The sequence below is a fragment of the Rhipicephalus microplus genome, chromosome 7 (genome assembly GCF_043290135.1).
Source record: "Rhipicephalus microplus isolate Deutch F79 chromosome 7, USDA_Rmic, whole genome shotgun sequence".
Taxonomy (NCBI): domain Eukaryota; kingdom Metazoa; phylum Arthropoda; class Arachnida; order Ixodida; family Ixodidae; genus Rhipicephalus; species Rhipicephalus microplus.
Window position 1 is genome coordinate 50,717,600 of NC_134706.1, and position 21,649 is coordinate 50,739,248.

Genomic DNA, 21,649 nt, shown 5'->3' on the forward strand with positions numbered 1-21,649 from the left:
CTGTAGTGTACAAGCTACTTACAAAGATAATTGTTAACAGAGTAAAGAAAACATTGAGAGTGCAATCAACCAAAGAAACAAGCAGGATTTGGAACAGGCTACTCAACAATCGACCACGTTTATACTATCAATTAGGTATTAGAGAAATGTTTAGAATATAACCAACCACTATACATAGCCTTCATGGATTACGAGAAGGCGTTTGATTCAGTAGAAATATCAGCAGTCGTGCAGACACTGCGGAATCATGGCGTCGACGAAGCATATATAAACATCCTGGAAGAAATTACAGGGGATCAACTGCTACTATAGCGCTTCGTAAAAAAAGCAACAGAATACCAATACAGAATGGTGTAAGGCAGGGGGACACAATCTCCCCAATGCTATTTACCACGTGCTTACAGGAGGTTTTCAGAAGCCTAGAATGGGAACAGTTAGGGATAAGAGTTAATGAAGAGTACTTTAGTAACCCGCGCTTCGCCGATGACATTGCATTGCTGAGTAACTCAGGGGACGAATCGCAACTCATGATTACAGAGTTAGACAAGGAGAGCAGAAAGGTGGGTCTTGAAAGTAATCAGCAGAAAACGAAAGTGACAACAATCTCGGAAGAGAACAGCGCTTCGAGATAGGTAATGGTCCACTTCATGTTGTAAAAGACTATGTCTACTTAGGGCAGGTAATAACCGCGAAGCCGAACCACGAGATTGAAGTGACTAGAAGAATAAGAATGGGGTGGAGCACATTTGGCAAGCACTCTCAAGTTATGGCAGGTAGATTGCCACTGGCCCTCAAGAGGAAGGTATATAACAGCCGTAGCTTGCCGGTAGTTAGCTACGAAGTAGAAATTCGGAGACTTACAAAGAGAGTTCAGGTTGAATTGAGAACGACGCAGCGAGCAATGGAAAGAAAAATGGTAGGTGTAATCTTAAGAGACAAGAAGAGAGCAGAGTGGATTAGGGAACAAACCGGGGTTAAGGATATCATCGCTGAAATCAAGAAGAGGAAATGGACATGGGCCGGGCATGTAGCGCGTAGACAGGTTAACCGCTGGTCATTAACGGTAACTAACTGTATTCCCAGAGAAGGCAAGCGGGTTAAGGGGAGACAGAATATTAGGTGGGCAGATGAGATTAAGAAGTTTGCGGGTATAAATTGGCACCAGCAAGCAATGGACCGGGTGAACTGGCAGAACATGGGACAGGCCTTTGTCCTGCTGTGGACATAGTCAGGCTGACGATGATGATGATGATGATGATTTTCGGTATACCAAGCATTGTTGTATATTGTGGTGGGGCTTGGACAGTCTTCTTTGTTTTCTCAATTGGTGTTGCACATACTTCGTTTTCGTTCGAGACGTGCATCTGCTGTACAGTGTAGTGGTGCTTGGCCCATTCTGGTGACACGTGTTCATGCCGTTCCTTCGGCCACAAAGACGGCGCTTAACGCCGGAGCAAGGGTAAAATAGCTGCACTCTCTGATGCTTTACTAATTGCATCCAATATTTTTGAAATACCATTCAAAATATTCTATACGAATTTAGTAGACGCAACCTAAGCTATCATGATCAGTCTCTCAGGCTCTAGTATCTAAGAGAAAAAAATCACAGTTCAGATGTGAATAACACGGAAAGTGTACTTATATATTTTTGTTCCTGTAGTATTTATAAGCAAAAACAGTTCTTACCAATGCCGTGTACACAGTTCCAGCTAACCCAATGACGATGTTTGAGTAGAGAAGTGACAGAGGAAACACTGAAAAGTATAATGAAAAGCCCACACAGGTTATTCGAGGAAAAAATCAAATTGACATCACTATTTCTACTTCGCCTGCCCTTTCATTTGATACTGTTAGCATTTGGGCTAAAGGTTTTCTCAAACGGTGGCAGAAATATATAGCCAGCGCCCATTGCTTAGGTAACTTGAGACAGAAGACAAACTTTAATATTACCGCAGCTCTGGAAGTCAGCCTTGTATTTAGCTTACCGGCTCATTTCAATACACGGTAACAACATGCACTTTGGCGATATGAGTGAATAGAGCCATGACATGCTGCAAATTTCAAGGTATTTCAAGGTATTGTTGGCTGGAGTTGTACGCTGTACAATTACAGCCAACAACGTCAAATGCTAATGAAATCATATCTATATTTCAAGTATGTGTCTTTTCAAACTATAGTATTTATTACCTTTTCTAAAGCTTCCTGTCCCGTTTTATGTACAACTATACCTTTTATCATTTTTAGAACAGCCATTCTGAGAGCGTGCTTTTTTTTAGGTTACACTGGCCTATGGAGAATTGTGGCAACAGAGTACGATGTGTAATAGCTTCCGCACGATGACAAAACGATATTTCGACGTCATCACAGTAACAGCCTTTAAGTTCACCAACTACTTTTTAAATGTTCAGTGTGCACGTTTTTTTTCTTATATAAGTACACGTTCACACCACAATTTATAAAATACTGCGCCCTCCTAGAACAAAGAACACGTAGTGTACGGCACCAGGCATATATACATGCCGACAACTCCTCAATATTTAACACACTTGCTCTCTGGTCGTGGAACTACCTATTTCTTTCTATTTTCTTATTTCTTTTCTTCAAACTGCTCAGAATATTTCGTCACACGCAGCCAAAATCGGGAGCAGAATAAATACTCTGCATGTATGGTGGCATCAAAACGAAAATAATTAAAAAACAAGTGTGATTGAGCGATCACTTTCTAATTATCTTTTTCATCCGAAAAATACCCTACAATAGCATTATATTTAAACCCATGTCCGTGAAGTTTTTCTGGATACGTACGCTAACATATACTGATGTTCTCTAGTCGACTTTTTTGTTTCATATGTGCATAAAAAGATGATCGCGATTGATTTACGTTCTCGCTTTCTGTGACATACTTCACAAAATCTTCTTTTTGTAGTTACGCTTTCAATAAATGCATTTGGTTCCTCTTTGGCGTCATCGAAAAGGCATTTGTGTTCGTTCAATTAACCAAACCTTCCTGAGCGGAAACGTAAGGTAAGAAACTATCGTCAGTTAAGCGTTATTTTCAAGCACACAATGATGACTCACCCAGATTAGGTGGTTATCTCCTCTTCATTGTATTATCATTCATCAACAACAATGTGAAGAGTTTTGAAATGGACTTGTTGGTATTAGTTCATCATACCTAGAGCCAGAGCACCTAAAGCTAGCACATTGTAGTCCTTACATATCTTTCCTTGGTCTATCCAATCCTGCGCTGTAGTAAATCCAAACACTGTGTTTCAAGTGAATACAACTACAAATAGCTAGTATTGTTAGTTTTATTGAAGTGAAGTTGTAGTGTGTGTGATGCCCCTCTTTTCTTGACATCATGCGCTCACTGTCCTTCCTTTCTTCTGCACATCGGATCAGTTATGTTTGTTACCCTATCCTATGGCTCTCCGTACAAGCTTGTTCACCAGTCTTGTGTAGCATGTCTTATCATATTATCTACCGGTACTGTGTCAGTAAAAGTTGCCTTGTGTTAAGTGTATTTTAGTTCATTTATGGTTTTCAATTATTCTAATACTATCGATGTGTCATGCTTGAAATTGAGACGTTACTGCTTCGCAGCTCTTGGTAAATAGTGGTATCTGCTGAAGCGGCTTCGCTGCAGCAATCAACCTTTTATTCTTGACGCAGGATGCAAGAAAATAACGTGGAATCTCATTCTAACTTTCCGCTTCTAAAGTCCACTCGTTTTCCCCTTTTCGACCAAATGGCATGGCAAACCATACGTGTCTAAACACTTATTATTGTGTGAATATTACCAAATTTTCTACTAGCATGAAAAAGAAACGACTGAAATCAGGTTTTATCGGGGCTGTTATCAATAAAACATAAAAATTGATACAATGAAACAAAAAATCTTACTTGTCGAAATGCCAACCGCTGCGCTGTATATGCCAACGGCACCAAGTGTTTGCTGCAAACAAGTTTCGTCACAGAACGTTTAGAAATCAGGCTACGCTCTAGTTACAATGCGAAAACTCACAGTAAAATATTTTTACGTCGAATTTAAGCCAAAAATTCAAATCTCTTATCACACTGCCTGGTATAACATTGTATAACTTATTTTTGCAGTGAGCAACACATTATAAACGTTCAATATTAGGTGAAGGTGCTTTATTTGTCCTTCCTTTGTGGAATTGTTTCACTGAAGGACCGAGCTTGAAACTGTGTAAACTTGGGCTTGCTGGTTAACCATGATGCATCATAGTTATGATTGTTGGCGTTTACCGTTCTAAAATCGCCATATGATGATGGGTTTGGGACTATCTGCATCAAATAGAGCGAGTTAATGAGAACACAGAAAGCAAACGCCCGAAACCAATGTCGTATGCTCTCTTTTTATCGTCCTGCTGGTTTAAGTGTGCTGTATGATTCGTAATGTTTTTCCAACAAGCCCACATTCGCTTTATATGAAGACGGAGGAATAGTATTTTTCGAAATATTGAGTATATCTTTTGCTGAAGAAGAAACAAAAAAGGTAAATGGGGGACAAGGTTATGCTTCCGGGTAAGTGATTATCTATCAAAACAGGAAGTATTACTTTGAGTCAAGATCGTTCGAAACATCTTGATAATAATGAAATAGTGTAGTGCCAAACGGTCATCGGATTTTCATCGTGATAGGACATCTCCGGAAGTTGGTCTTATTGCTTAGCCAGAAAAAAGTAAGCTAGACGGGGAATCGATATGCCCGGGGCATTTTACGGCACCTTTCACGGCTATGATCATAATGGATTTATGACAGACAAGCTGCCTGTTTCGTACAACACATATAGCATGCAATTGATATGTAAAGTGGGCTCCCACGGAGGGCACCCAACGATGGCAAAACAGAAACAAGGTAAATTCTACACGAAATCTCCTTCAAGAGCTCTCTAAGAGGTGCTTCACATTGCGACCATCCGAAGACGCGGTGAACGGTGCATTCAGACGACGGACCGAATCCAGATGTGGCGGGACGGACGGTGCGTCACGTGACCTCAAATCAGCGATTCCCCTCGTCCGCGACTCATACGTGCGGCTCGCGGACGGATGACCCCAACCTGTTTCTCACATCGGAATTCTGGCGGGAGAAAGCCGATATTTCAGTGGATTAGCTCGAGGTTTCTGGCAACCAACACACTTTTTGTCTGCTCACGGCATGTCCTCCATGGCTCGCGGACAGCTGCATGTCTGGTCGGCAGTATCTACGCTTGACCATGGTTTACTTAGTTTTCGGGGGCTTTGTTCTCAGGTGATTAAATACGCAGAAATCACTTTTGGTGGTTCGGGAAATGTCGCCGCCGTCGTTTGACACGTGAGATTCTTAGCCGTCATGGTGGTGAAATATTCTAACTTCTGCAACCGGTGACCTGTCGCTTCTAAAAAAGGATGGGAGACGTGTTCAGAACTTCTACAAGTGGGGAACAATGTAGTTGAAGGAGCATTCTGCCAGCAACTTTCTTTTCTCCTCAAAGCATAACACTCCTCGTTCATTTGTCACAACACGACAGACATCGCAGCCAAGCTATAGCCAAGCGCCACTTCTTGCGGGCATCCATGTTAATACTCTGAAACCGGTCTGCTGCCAGCGGGTGCAGGTGAGCGCTGAATCTGCTGTCCAGGGTAATCCGGCTGTTTTCTCCTAGGACACCGTCCGTCGTGTGGATGCGCCTGCAGGCGGGTCATCCGCGGATTAGCCGCCCGCGTCCACGACAAATCCGGATTCAGTCTGCCGTCTGAATGCACCATAAAGGACGCCATCGCTATGCCGTTTTCAAGCTTCTGCCAGCGTATAAGACGCTGAGGAACGCTGAAAAGAAGGCGCATTCTGTGAGCACATCAACGCGAAATTGGCAGCAAATTTTCGCAAGGTAGAAATTTCACACATGTAACCACCCTACATCTCGAGTTTACATGTACCAGAGCCATTTCATTCCACTACGACGGTATCAAGGGAAGTATGCGTTCTTTTTTCACGCCATTTAGTACCGTTGGTAAGATGCATTTATATATCGGACACATTGTACTAACCAGGAGGTTACACAGAGGTTAAGAAAGTCATCGTTGGACCATGTGGGCTAAGATTACCCCCCCCCCCCCCAAAAAAAAGTTGTTGTTCTAAGCACTTATTTCTGTATGGCTGGATCGTCTTGCGTCACTGAGAAGCAAACAGATATGGCTTCTTGATTAAGCGCAGAAGTGTTCAGTGATTTAAAATCTCCGAGTAAAGAATAAAGAACAAATGTCTCTTGCCATGAAAGTTTCGCAGAAAATTTTCAGGCTGCTGGTCCCTAACAGTGAAGAAACTTAAAGGCGTTGATTTTCCCTTGCATTTCTGCAACGTCCATCTAGCCGCTTTTCGTTTCTCACACTATATATTTTCTCACATTATCTTCCTACCTGTCACATTCCTTTCGCACTTCTCACTATACTGCATTACACAAGCATACGCTATGCTTCGCCCTCTCCCCTTCATCTCGCATCTCCTCACCCTCTCATCACACGTGTTCACCCTTAAAGGGGGGGTGCCACCATTTTTGTGGCTTGCGCGTTCTTTGCTTCAAGCGTTTCATATAGCCCCGAGAGGCAATGTACACACACCAAGATGAATTTATTCTCGCTATTTGAAATAATGTTGCATTTTTATGCGGAAAATTTTCGGTTTTCTGTGAGGCGAATGAGGCTGTGACGTAGCAGTGTAAGCTTGGTCTCGTGGCCACACGAGGCTGTGATGTACGTCGTGCTTTTTTTTTGTCTGCTCTCGCTGGCATTCTCTCATACACGTGCAAGGAGGATTAAAGAAAAATTGTACACGTGCCGCACACGCACCTGCAAAACAAATGCAGCCGCGATGCCTTGCCCGTACACACGTTGCGGAGGCCTCCGCAAGTCACTCACCTCACTGCAATAGGCGTACGCATGGGAGGGTGGTAAGGGGGCGCCCACTCCCATAGCCACCCATGAGGGCTGGTGTGCAGACACAGCGCCGCACATTAACTTAAGAGAAAGGGGGCGCGAAGTCAGACCTATACACGTAACCAGCCACGGTGGTCTATTGGCTAAGGTACTCGGCTGCTTTCCCGCAGGTCGCGGGATCGAATCCCGGCCGGGGCGGCTGCGTTTCCGATGGAGGCAGAAATGATGTAGGCCAGTGTGCTCAGATTTGCGTGCAAGTTAAAGCAGCCCAGGTAGGCAAATTTCACGGAGCCCTCCACTACGGCGTCTCTCGTAATCATATGGTGGTTTCGGGATGTTAAACCCCACATATCAATCAATCTAGACCTGTAAATTGACGAAATAGGGAGAGGGTGCGCTGCGATGAACCTTTCTTCACCCTGAAGGAGAAACCTGCGCAAGCCTACTCTCACTACAGATCGAGTGCGATGTCACAGGAACTTTCGTTCCCCTTTTTACAGGGATAGGATAGTTCTGGACGCGCTTGCTGTGGGCTTCAGTTGGGAGAATGAGGAAGAGGAAGGAGGGAGAAAGAACAGAGATAATAAGCATTCATTTAAAGCTTGGAGTTGAATTAAAATACACTCTAAACATTTGCTGTGGCTAACCGTTCATGAGGAATGTCGTGAGGAATGTACTAGCATACAAAGAAAACGGACAAGAGGCATTGTTTAGCCACGAAATTTATTCGCACAATCTGTGTAATTTATTTTTTTCCGCTCCTTCACGCTACTATACAGTACATAACTGTGCTACGACCTCACTTCACTTTGCACAGCTGCAAAATGTTTTCTCCGTTTCCCGGATATTGCGGTACCGGATACTTCAACATGTTTCCTGTTAAAACTTGACTACAGGTTACTGATGGTTCTGAGAAACAAAGAGCACTGAACCGACATGACGTTTATGAAATCTGGCGTTTAAAATTTGTATTTTCAGCGACAGAAAGCACAGTAAGAATTTAGCGTTGCACAAAACGGTGTTATAGTGTTGGCTTGTCACCGAAGTTCGTATTCTTTTTTTATAGAGAAATGAAGGTTCACGAGATTCAGCTGAGCTATTTTTTTTCTTGCTTTCTTTCTACTACTCACGCTCAGTACAAAGTAGACGAGGCACGCCGTGATCCCGACCTTGTTGTCGAAACGAAGACGAAGGTACTATAGAAAAAACAGCAATGTGAAGGAAACATGAGAATATGGTACCATCGCTGCTTTTCTTGCCAGGATTGTTTTCTAGGAGATATGCAATACACTCATAAATCTCTTAGTAAACAATGAACAACATTATACAAAACCAGTTTTACAACTCTAAAACATTCATCTACGTAGAGACTGACGCTACTAGTTTGTTGAGTTCGAATGGCAACTTTTTTAACACGAAAGCGTTTTATGCCAGCCGTGGTCTACCTCGGCTATACTGACGTACCTCCGTCATGAATATTACGTTGAAAAATAAATCTTAATAGGCTGGAAAGACAAAAAACGAGCATAAAAACTTTTTTGTGGGGCGTCAGACCATTCCATCAACAGCGCGCTCCGCTATCCCCTACGCCACGAAGTATACGTTGTCAAGGATGCTAACGGCAACCATTTACAAACACCATGAAGTGTTGACGGCCCTCCGAGCTAACTGCCTTCAGCGAGAGTCCTGATGAGTGGGGATATGGCCCGAGAAGCATTCATTGGGCGCACTCTCTCATCAGGTCGTCACCTCGCGCCAAACCGCGCGTTGCTATGCGCGCTCTTCAACATGACGTGGTCAAAGTGCGTATGTATGCTATCTGACGTGGTGGCTCACATCTCAAGATTCGGGCGCTTTCTACCCTTTTGCTTTCACCGCAAGGTTGCTTTGAAGTTACAGTGAATAAACAAGGCACGAAACACTGCCGCGGCCGCCTTTAAGAAAGGACCACGCTGCTCATACACAAAGTAAAGGCCTGACCACATGCAACTGTTGAAGCGCATCAGCGCGTGGCCTTTTGACGCGGCGCCGCGCCTTCTCTCCAGGGTGAGAAAAATCACGTAGCTACGCTATGCTACTTGCCCTTTCTATCTGTAGGAAGAGGCTGCGATGCTGCGTCCAGGAAGTCACAGCGCTGAAGAGCTTCAATGGTTGCGTTTGGTCAGGCCTTAAATTTTTGTCACAGTTTGCACTCATCTCGTGTATACTTGTGCATTTGTTTTGCGCCTGCTTTCTACTTCAGGTGCGCGCGGCAAGTTTCGAGCTGCTTGGCGTTCTTCGCAATACACTGCGATTTGTTTCTGTAGTTTCATTGCTTCACCCTTGCGGCAAAACAATGCGCAATGAACGCTCAACTACCTCTGTGAAGACACCGTTCACTTTCGTGTTAAAGCTGTTCCTAAAAAAGGGGGATGAGCCGCGTTTTTTTTCTGCTTAGCTGGGTGTCGTACTATGATAAAAAGCCACAGCGTCATAAGCCAGCACATACAAAAGGGATGATACACGTGAAGAAATATTGTAACATAAAAATTAGCATCGACTAACGAAACATGTTTGAAAGACCACTTGGTAACCCAATGAAGAAGGCTTCCATAAGCATGAGAAAAAGATGCTCACCATGAAGGTAGGCCACGAGTATACAATGCAGCCAAGGCTATCTTATTTGATTATATTACTCATATTTTACTATAAGAATCAGTGAGAGTATCAGCTTCTCCGTTTCTTTTCAATTGTCGATGCACTTAGTGACGTCTTGTTTTTGTTCCTCCATGGCACGGCAGCGCCATGCAATTACAACGTGATGGCATACAGAAAAGAACAGACGCACTTGAGATAGCAAGGTGATATTCTTTATAAACTTGTTATTTGATATGTTACCTGAAAAATAGAGGCCACCCGTAGCGCGTAGAGCAAGGGCACCACTGCTGTGACCGTCAGTGTCGACGCAACCAGGGTGCCAGCCACAACCCAGATGGAGTGAAATCCGTGGGCGTAGTAGTGGCCCACAAAGCTCACCACGTTCACACCATTCGCCACCGATGCCACAACAGACATGGCCAAGGCGATGGCGGGAAGCGTTTGACCACCCAGAAATGTCTCGATTTCAGCGTCTTTTCCATTGCCAACCCTGGACGTTTTCTGTAAGGGCAGATTTTTGTGATTCATGCAGTCATAACTACAAAGTGCGCTTTAAACCGAACATTTTTATTGTGATAGCAATTATATGGACACTCTCGGCTGGATTTTGCCGCCGACGTTGGCGTCGAAGTCATGCTCCGTATATGTATACGTAGCTATATATATGAAAAAGCAAGAAAGAAAAAAATCCAGAAAAAAAGACTCCGGCATGCGAAATAGAACGTCGGTCCTCCGCGTCATGAATGCGAGACGTTACCACTGAGCCATCGTGGCGCACCTTCGTCCTCCGCGTCATGAATGCGTGACGTTACCACTGAGCCATCGTGGCGCACCTTCGTGGCTGTTTAAACGGCAAACTATTTATATCTACCACTTACCGCTGTCAGCGGACGTCTCGGGGGGTAACCATCGTGTTTTCAGCATTATCAGCAAGATGGCGCAGTGAGAACGTGGTGTCTGCGGTGGCTCTCATCTTTCAAGCGTACTTAGGCCCGCATAGTGAATAAGGGGGTGTTTATCCAAGCGCATAATTTTTAAAACCCCCCGATTCCTCGCCAATCCCCCATATGGGGTATGCGCCACAATCAATAGGTGAACAACAACAACAACAACAACAACAACAATAATCAAGCGCAGCAGCAGGTCAAACCGAAAAAGAGGAAGCGCCTCCTTCCACGAGCAAGTCAGTGCTCACGGGCACTTGCAGCCAGGAATCGACAAAAAATAGCTGAAAATAAATGTCGTTCGTGACGTTCAAGCCTCACTTCTTGCCAGTATGCTAGTTCAAACAGTTTGGTGACGAAGATCTGAGAACTGCTACGAGGGACCACGGAAGACTACGGAAGGCTACAAGTGAATTGAACGGTATGGAGAGGCTGAAACCGAAGCGGACGTCGAGACCATCTCTGACCACCAGGATTATCAACGATGCAAGAGCTCTTCTCGGCGATGCGACAGGCACCATCGATCAGCTTAACGCCATGCACGGACGTTTGAAGGCAAACAACGATGAGCTGAACCAAATCAACAGGAAGTTAGAGAGCCACATACAAGATGAAGAGTTTGAGCAAGAGTACGACACCAACCTTGAATACGAAGACAACGCTAACACCGTCATGAGTGAGCTTCTTAGCAAGCGCGACCGTATTGGTGCGGCCACGTCATCAGCACCAGAGCTTCAGACTTCATCCGTAGCGAGTACCGCTGGAGCCTCTGGTGCCAAGCTTTCCAAGCTTACCATCGCCCCACTTGCTGGTGACCTGTGCCAGTGGAACGACTTTTGGGAGCAATTTGACCAGGTGATTCACCAGAACAGAAACCTCAAGGGAATGAACAAGTTCAACTACCTGAGGTTCTTTCTTAGGGGCGACGCTGCTTCAGATATTGTGGGCCTGCCAACCACAGAAGCTTGCTACAAGGACGCCATCGACATACTCAAGAAACGCTTTGGCGACAGAACAACACTCGAGCAGGAGTACTTCTCCAGGCTTCGTACATTGCCTTCAGTCCGTTCAAGTCATCCGACAGCTCTTCGCAAGCTGTACGACCAGGTCATCATCAACATCAGAGGACTGGAAACCCTTGGGGTGAGCAAGACGTTCTTTTCAGCAATGGTTTGCGACATATTGCTGCGGGCTTTACCACACGATCTCGTTGTACAGTACCATCGGTCATGCGCAAATTGGGTGGTGAGCTACAGAAGTAATGAATCCTCTAGCACAGAGTTGGAACGCCCATTAAGTTTCTTGTCTATAGAAGTGGAGAGCTTAGAGAAGAGTGAGTTCGCTAACCATTCTGGAAAAGACAGTCGTAATAAGAATGCGCAGAAAAAATTGCCAGTACCGTAGCTCAAAAGCCACGCCCTTAGTTCTCCATAACAACCAAAGAAAGTACCTGTAAACTGTGTGTTTTGCAAATCGAGCCAACATTCCACGGACGAGTGCTCGTTGGATCTCCCGCTACCAGAAAAGAAGCACATTCTATCAGGAGACTAGAGGTGTTTTGAATGAACGAAGAAAGGTCACAGGGAGTGTGATGGCAGGCGCAAGATTACGTACTCTACCTGTCAAGGGTGTCATGCCACAACCGTGTGTGATCCGCAGAAATTAAGCCAGAATACACGAGAAACCGGCAAAACAAATAATAGAATACCGGCAAGTAAGACAAGCACCAACACGACTGTATGTTCATCTCTAGGGAAAAATCAACATACCCTCGAGAGTTTATTGACGAGCGTACTTCTTCAGACGTTTTGGGCTTGTGCCGTAACAGATGTTACATGTCGGTATGACAGAGGTGTCATAGACAGAGGAAGTCAGTGCACATTCGTCACAAAGAGGCTATCAGAGCAGCTGAAGTTGCCATGTGTGGGATCCACCATCACTGCGCTCAACACTTTCGCAAGCAAGTCAAGTCGAGCAGCGCAAAGGCGACGTCTTGTGCAGCTTCGATTGAAGAGTCCGTTTTCGCACACTGAAGTTACCTTGAAAGCAATAGAAATTCCGCACATATTCCAAGGTATCGAAGCAAGTACCACAAATTGACCATTCGTCGCGGAAATACAGAGAGCTGACATCGCTGATCAACTACTATACGGATCCGTTGTCGGGGAAGAAGACATCAGTGTTCTCATCGGTTCCAACCAAATGTGGACGGTGAGGACAGGAGAGGTCACTCGATGCGCAGGCGATTCCAGGCTTATTTCTATGAACTGGAAGCTGGAGTGGATGTTTCAAGGAAACACCAGCATGGCATGGGACGTTACACACTCACGAATTATGGTCTGCACATTGAAAACCAGTGTACAAGAGAGCGACAAATCCATTTGTTCGTTTTGGGAACTCGAGAGCGTAGAAATAACAGACTCCGTCGACAGTGAGAGCAACCTCAGTCTAGCACTCCAGCAATTTGAACAGATCGTCTGCCTTAAGAGCGGAAGATACAAGGTGACGCTGCCCTGGAAGGAAGACGTGGAGCTCTCGGACAACAAGCAAGTGGCTATGACAAGACTTTAGAAACTTCTCTCCCGACTCACGAATCAGCAAGGACTCTTGGAGACATGACAGACATGACACAACCATACGGGAGTACCTACGAGTGGGACTTGCAGAGGTTGTTGACGGGCCACCCCTGAATTCGTCAAAAGTTTATTAAATGCCGCATAGAGAGGTGATTCGAGAGCACACACTCACTACAAAGGTACGGATCGTTTCCGACGCTTTCTCTTACGCAAAAGGGTGCTTTTCATTGAATGAATGCCTGGAAAAGGGTGAAAACCTGCACCAGGATCTCATCAAAGTATTATTATGTTTCAGAATGCACCGTATAGCTCTTTTTGCCGACATTGAAAAGACATTCCTTCAAAATTCTATCACCGAGAAAGACAGAGATGCCTTTAGGTTCCTCTGGTTTCGAGAGGAGGAAGCACTGCATTTCTCAGAGGAGAATGTTCCAGAGTGGAGAAGGACGAGAGTGCCATTCGGTGCGACGTGCAGTCCCTACCTACAGACGGCAACTATACTCTACCAAATGAGGAGCGCGCATTCAAGCAAAACCAGAACCGCAAGAGTTCTAAGGGAATCATTCTACGTGGACGATTTAGTGGCTGGAGTGGAGTCAGATGAAGAACCACTTCAAATCTGCAGATAAGCTAAGGAGATTATGCAGGAAGCAGGAATGACACTGGGGAAATCGACGACTAACTCGGATGGATAGATTATCGCATTAGAGCACGAGAAAAAGACCACAGGCAAGCAATTGGCTGTCCTCCATGAGACAAGTGCTAAAGTACTTGGAATTACATGGAATACACACACGGATAATTTCACATTTTATTTTAGGGGTCTTCTTAAGTTTATGAAAGAAAAACGTGATATCAAGCGGTTCGTTCTTCAAACTGCTTCCAGAGTATTTAACCCCATGGGATTTGTTGCGCCATTCACGATTGCTATAAGGATCGTCTTCCTGAAGTTATGGACACGTGGAATATCACAGGATGAGCACCTACCATTGGATCTTCAAGAGGAAACGTGAATGGGTGCATCAACTACCGCTTTTGTAAATTGTTTTCATGCCGGGTTATCTTGACAGCGGAGCCAAATCACCCACATCACCCAGAGAGCTACAGGTGCACGTATTTTGCTACGCAAGCCCTTCGGCATACGCTGCAGCGCTTCACGTCGTACTGAGCTGTTCAGCGTAGCTCAAATTGCTGATCGCAAAAACCCGCGTAGCACCTATCAAGAAAATGACACTACCACGACTAGAGCTTCTAGGAGCCTAGATTGGAGCAAGGCTACTTTGCTATGTGTCAAGTGCACTCACGGGCTTCGAGATCCACTGTACGTTTTGGCTGGATTCCACAATCACACTTTCGTGGATAAAAGGCGACATGACGACATGCAAGCAGTTTGTGTCGAACAGAGTGAAAGAGATCAGGGAAAAAACAGATCCTTCTATGTGGAGGTATTGCCCTGGTCATGTGAATTCAGCCGACCTGCTCACACGTGGAGTTTCTATGGAGAAATTATTATCCACTAACATTGGGCGACAAGGACCAGACTGGCTATGCGAATTAGAAGACCGATGGCCTCAACCACCGTCAGAAACTAACAGCACCGACGACAGGATTTCTTCTGAAATGATTGCCGTGCACATTGCGATATCCAGTAATACAACTTCGGTACCAGTCCTGGACATAAACAGTTACAGCAAAATTGAAAGGCTTCTAAAGGGTCACGGCCTGGGTATTCAGATTCATTAAACGCTACAGCGTACATGGCAGCGTACACTGGATTTTTAGTAGCCGAAGAGATTGCTGAAGCTGAAAATTATTGGATCAGGCATGTGCAGCAATAATCCTTCAGAGAAGAAATAAGCTCGATTCTGAAAGGCACAAGTGCAAAGGAGGACTCTATAATCAAAGACCTCATTCCGTTCTTTGATGACAACAGTATCCTTAGGGTCCGTGGGCGCTTGTTACACCTTGAAGCATCTGAAGATGTAAAACACCCAGTCATACTCCCACACGATTATCGCTTTTTCACATTATTGACAGTACGAGCACACTGCGAAACTTCACATGGAGGCGTAAGAGACACTTTGTCACAGTTAAGAGAGCAATATTGGATCTCCTGGGCACGAACTCTGGTGAAGAAAGTGATACACGGATGCTAACGTGCTGACGCTTCAGTATAAGCCCAGGCAACGCTCCGACGTCTCCCATAGCACGCCATTGTTTGACAATGACGAACCCATTTGAATTCACTGGAGTTGACTTTGCAGGACCTCTCTTTGTTGTGACAACAGACGGGGCCGCAGAGAGCAAATGCTACATAGCACTTTTTGTATGTGCTACATCCAGGGCAGTCCACCTGAACTGGTTTCGAGCCTGAACTCAGAAGCCATCCTCATGTGTTTACGACGCCTTGTAGCACGAAGGGGCCTCCCTCACGTAAAATATATTTAGACGATGCAAGAACGTTCAAGAAGACATCAAGAGACTCGGAGAAGCTCTGTCGGATGATTTCCCAAGAGAACCTATCAGCATAATTGGGTCGCAAGAGGATCACCTGGAAGTTTATTCTTCCCAGCGCTCCATGGTGGGGCGGATGGTGGAAGCGTTTGGTCCGGACTATCAAGCTTCCACTGAGAAAGGTTCTTGGCAAAGCTCGACTAAACTTTGAGGAGCCGACTACTGGGATATCGAAAGTGGAGGCGGTTGTGAACTCGAGGCGTCTTACCTACATCGAGCTTGTCAGCGAGTAACCTCGTGCGTTAACCCCAGCAGACTTCATTATTGGAAGGAAACTTACGGTGCTACAACAGGGCGGCAATGACATGCCAATGAACCTGACGCGCACGCAAGCTTTACGACGGCATGCATACAGAAAACGGCTAAGTGAAAACTTTTGGAACCGGTGGACAAAAGAATATCTGCTTCAACTTCGATCAGCGCACTTTTCGTCGCGTTCTAGACCCACCAAAGAAGTTAGAGCAGTTAGAGTTACATCGTCATAGTCAATGAAGAAAACTTACCCCGACAAATGTGTAAACTTGCAAGGGTTCTGGAATTCTACAGAGGAGCTGATGACTATGTTTGTTCGTGCAAGATCTAACAACAGCGATGGGTTGTTACCATATGGCCGATACAAAACACTTTATTCGCTCGAGCTTAACTAGTGACTTGGTGGCCGGGAGTATGTTTATTCAAGCGCAGCGCCAGGTCAAACCGAGGAAGAAGTGCCTCCTTCCACGAGCAAGTCCGTGCTAACGAGCACTTGCAGCCAGGAATCGACAAAAGCAGCTGAAAATAAATGTTCGTAATGTTTAAGCCTCACTTCTTGCCAGTGAACCGTATACGACATTTTAAACAGGGCTGTATGCTCGATCACGCACCCTTATCTTGCAGTGGGAAAACTCGCACGTACCCAGGGCACAAAGGTCACTGCAAGCGTTGCACATCATCCGTTTGCAAAAATGGCGTGCTTTTCAGACAGGGCGAAGAAACAACTGCGACGCTTATTTGCGTTCATTTGTACCTGTGAGTAAGTTGCGTGCGTCATTTGTGTGTGAGAAACGCGGGGCATGTTTCGATTGGCTTGACATCCTGCGCTTGACCTTCCAATTAGTTGCTATCGCGTTCATTGCGTCGCCTTTGAGGCAAAGCTGAACTTTCCTTATTTTTCTATTAGACGCCATACGTGCACAGCACGACAGTACGCGCTATTTGTACGATTGTGTTTAAGTGGAACATGTGGCACGCGCCGCTCATAATAACGTATCAAACAGCCTTCGAAAAGTGATTTGCAGTGCGTTATACTTTGGTTCATGTAGCATACAATTTTAGGGGCGAGGCTCCTTATAGTGGCACCCGTACGTCCGCCGTAGTCGTAGTAGTAGTTTGTAACCAGTCTTACATTTTGACCTCCAAGGTGGTGCTAGTGGGAGATTTCTTTTGTGCGTTGTTGAACAATAAAAAATTCGCATCGTGCGCGTTAACTAAAAGCCGAATTCTCCTGTCTCTCATTCCCCCTTAGCAGCCATTGGCATGTACATTGAGCACAATCTCACAAGAAAGGGTTTATTACCTTATACTCGCTGTGCGTAACCTACTTGGTTTTAGAAAGGTTTAGCGAGCATTGGGCCACAGTGCCATGAATTCAGTTAACTAGTATATACCATGAACTCGAGGTGGTTAAAGGTTGGAAGTAGACACGAAGCGCAAGCCGTAAAAAAGTGTGCATGTGCCTCCTCTCGTTCATTCCTTCGAATGTCTGGCTGGATGGCGGCGCTTCTATATGAGGAATATATGATGAAAAGATGCGAGATGGTGGTAGTTGAAGTGTTGCATACGTGGACGAACGGATACACAGACAGATGCATTGACGGATGCACGGATGGCTGCACGGAAGAATGAACGCATGGACGGACGCAGGAGCAGATGCATGGACGAACGCCGGGATGGATGCCCAGATGCACATGCGGACGCACGAATAGACGCACGCACGGACGGGCGGATGAACGCACGGGCGGCCACACAGACACACGCATGGATGGACGGGTGCTTCGCCCCATTCTCCATCATTCACTCCGTGGATATGCTGCCATTTTTTTTTCTGTAACATACGAGCCAGTGAAGCTAGCATGAAGTTTACGCATATCTTTTCTAGTTTCTAGGCATGGATCGGCGGATGCATATTTTCTGGGGATAACTTTCACCGACAGAAAATAGCCCAGGATGACTAAAAACAAGCCTATAGCGTTTTGTGACACTGTAAATTTTCAGGCCATTTCAAACGACACTGTTCGGCGCTTTGCCTTTGACGGTTTGTCTACCTCATGCATTCCTGAGTAATTGCGTGCCTCCTTGAATAACATTATTATTAGCAGTGCACTTCAATAAAAACGGATGCACCAAAACATTTACTCGTAAGTTGAGTGAAATGCGTATTGCATATACCCGATTCTCACCTGATGCCGTCGTCTTGCGAAGGAAAAGTACAAGCCCACCAGGTAGCCAACCACTGTCAACACACCGAACACAACGCAGTCGTAGATATCCAGGTCTTTTGTCGGGTGCATCCTCGCTGTAGTGGCTGGGAAGAGAGTGTGTGGCTGCTAGTTCTCTGCGGAAGTGACGTGTTCGCCGACATAGACGCCATGATTGCAGCTGCTCTTGGCCGAACAGCTTTCACAGCTGTAGTTTCTGGTGTCAACAAACTACCCTTTGATACTGGCATACACAGCCTTCACCGCCACTGTAGGCACCTTTTGCATATATTCAACCATCTTGTTTATCGTTTCGGCACTCTTGGGAGCCGACGTCACGTGATGACTTTTCCGGCTCTTGATCAGGGGTGTCTCTAACACTGTAATGTTCACTGATATACGTTGTCTGTACTGTGGGTGACCCCTTAAAGAAGCCCTTTACACTTGCAAAACCATCACTGACATTTATTATCATATTTTGCAGTTCCGCGATAAAGCTCACATAAAATTTATTTCATCAATGTACTCTGGTATGTAATAATATTTATACCAGGTACAAATCAAATGATATTACACTCTTTTCTTGCTGCAAACGCGAACTACATAGCTAAAACAATAAATAAATCTCGCATAAGAAGCGCCAAAGCCACGATACAATTATGAGGCATGCCTTAGTGACGGGCTCAGGAATTATCGGCCACCTGGCGTTCTTTCACGCGCACTGAGGTTGCGCAGACTACACGACTTTGTACGACGTTGCTTCCGCCGAAATGTGGCGACCACGGTCGGAATCGAACCTGCGACACTCGGGTCAGCACCCGAGTACCGGAACCATTGAGCCACCATGGTAGAATTTCATGGCTAGAAAGCTAGAAAACTTGGAGGACGCCTGAACTTTTCTATCGTGAGTAGAACGCAATAGCATTGTCGAGCATGTGCGCATTGGCTTCAACCATGCCGCTGCCAGAACATTTGGACACGTGAATTGACCGTTTAAAAACTACTATCCTAGAATGTCGAGTGTAAGTTATGTCTCAAAGTGCCCACTACGCCGTAACTCTTCCTTTTGGGTGATTCCACACCAAACTTCCCAGCCATTTCGGCAGCTATCTCACATGTATTCGAAAAAAAATTGTGCTTATTTACTGCATTCGAAACAGTAAAACGGTAGAATATTCCCGAGAAAAAAATTGGTCACGTGGCTGGCTGCCTTCTGGACTTCCTGGAATGTCGCTTGGGTGTTGTTTGTAGAACAATTTATTTTAAAAGTACCGCGTCTTCTCTCTACGCGAAATTAGATCTACATGTTAAGTAAATGTGCCTGTGTAAGGTGTTTGAAGATGTTGCAATACTGTACCGTGTATGAATATCTGAGTAGTGAATACTTATTCCACAGAAGGTAATTTAGCAAACCGTCATTTTTGTGAATATTCTGACTCCATTTGCACAATGTGCTGGTTTAAATAAAGAACAGCTTTATACGTAAATCAAAAGCAAATAAGCAGTTCTTTTTATGTGGGAAATTTTACTATTACATTTGTTTTAGCAAAAAAAATAATTTTTAAATATTTCTATTGGCGCCTATCTTCCTATTTGGTCATACGACAGTTGCCGCCTTGTAATTCACCTTTGCCGTCAATGGAACAGTTCAAAAATTATTTTCTTCGTTAAAAAATGGGATTTTAAGGTTTGCCATATGGAAATAAATGTTTATTTTCTTTTAATTTCAGTAAAAGGGTGATTTTTAATTGGGACATTCCATAGTAAAAATTGCATCACAATATGGACAAAAATGACAATTTCGAGGAACTTGTGATTTTTTTCTCGTAAATTTTAGCAGCTTGAGAAGTCCAAAACATTTTTTCTCAAAATATACATTTTGTGGAGTAGGTATTTTTTATTAAGATATTCACACCACGTGCAGTATTGCAATAGAAAAAGTGCAAGCATAACACATTTTGGCTAAATTATTGGAGGCATATGTGCCAGTAAAATTGTACTTGTATTACTGAGCTTCAAACATCTCACTCGAGCACCATTACCTAACATCTAGACCAAATTTGGTATAGAAAGAAACAGCGGCACATTTGAAATAATATTTTCCACAAAGAACACCCAAACGGCATTCCGGGAAATTCATAGGGCAGCCACGTGACGAAATATTGTTTTTCTCTCAGAAATATTTTAGTGTTTCACTGTTTTCAATGCAGTATATCAGCCCACTTTTCTTCATATATATTTGAGATGGTCGCCAAAATGGCTGGGACGTTTGGCATGAAATGACCCTTTTGCAATTTGACGAACTACCCACTAGCAGCAAGTATTGTAAGGTGTCATCCATAACTGTGCAGCTTTCTACTTTGTCATGGGTGTGCAGCTTTCAACGAACCCGTGGTTACTTTTGGGTGGATATGAAAAGTAGCCAGAACGAAATCTACGGGTAGCCAAAGTAGCCACACCACTCAATTATATCGCCAGTTTGCTAGCCAAATTGAACAGATGCGGTATTACAAGTATAATGTTTTCATCATTGAATATGAATAATTTAAATAATTCTATTTTGAGTAAGAAAAATCGAGACAATGAAAACGCGGTTTCTTCCTCTGGCTTGTTTTTAAACACACAAGTCGCCAATAAATTAATAAATTACAATAAATTGGGTCCGCCTAGTATAGAGTAGTTTTGAACACTACAACCAACAAAAGTAAAAGCTGTAAAAGTTGAAGAAGTTTTGGCTGGAAGCCATATATCAAATTTGAATACTCCAGCTTTCATGCCCGCTCCGCCGCGGTGGTCTAGTGGCTAAGGTACTCGGCTGCTGACCCGTAGGGCACGGGTTTGAATCCCGGCTGCGGGGGCTGCATTTCTGATGGAGGCGGAAATGTTGTAGGCCCGTGTGCTCAGATTTGGGTGCACGTTAAAGAACCCCAGGTGGTCTAAATTTCCAGAGCCCTCCACTACAGCGTCTCTCATAATCATATACTGGTTTTGGGACGGTAAACCCCACATATCAATCAATCAATCAGCTTTCATGCCCAAGTTACTTCACGTCGCAGTGCCTTCTTGCGGGGGAACGTGTGATTTATAGCACGTGCTTTGGCGGTATCCTTCGTTAGGTGCGTATAAAGACCTCATTTAGCAAAAATGAACCTCTGCTCTCAAGAGCTCGGAATACCAGCTCCAAAATTGGGTTGTCCAAAGAGCCTGCTATACGACGGTGGGGCAAGGTCTAATTGTCCCCAAGTGGCAGCCGCCCACAGTGTCGCCCTAAGAGGTGGCACTTCTCCGGGTATCTAAACAGAGTTCTTCGTATACCGTACGGAGCTCTTTGAGCTTGTTGTGCGCCAGCTAGAGTGACCAAAACTTGTCATCAACAATCGGTGCGCAGTATCTTCGTAATCAACTTACGCTTCGCTCCCGCAACACCATGTGCCTATTGGCCAGACACGGAATACAATGACTAAGATTGGCTAGCCTACTGCGAGACCAAAGATCGCGTTTCGTCACGTAAAAGCTAGTTACGAGGTCAAACATCAGGTGACATCACGTAACACGTCTCGAGAATGAAACTACATTACACAACG

General features: G+C 44.8%; 1 protein-coding gene and 1 long non-coding RNA gene across 2 annotated transcripts in view; one reads left to right on the forward strand and one right to left on the reverse strand.

Annotated features, from left to right (window-relative positions):
• LOC119179232 (sodium/iodide cotransporter) overlaps positions 1 to 18,158 on the reverse strand; it is a 38,109-nt gene extending 19,951 nt beyond the window's left edge. Inside the window, exons 1-4 of the mRNA XM_075868368.1 lie at positions 18,048 to 18,158; positions 9,816 to 10,076; positions 8,069 to 8,134; positions 3,904 to 3,955 (exon numbers count right to left, since the gene is read on the reverse strand). Of these exons, the coding sequence (XP_075724483.1) occupies positions 3,904 to 3,955; positions 8,069 to 8,134; positions 9,816 to 10,076; positions 18,048 to 18,158 (490 nt within the window). The remainder of the gene's footprint in view (positions 1 to 3,903; positions 3,956 to 8,068; positions 8,135 to 9,815; positions 10,077 to 18,047) is intronic.
• LOC142767455 (uncharacterized) overlaps positions 1 to 21,649 on the forward strand; it is a 326,266-nt gene that overhangs the window by 96,994 nt on the left and 207,623 nt on the right. The window lies entirely within an intron of this gene.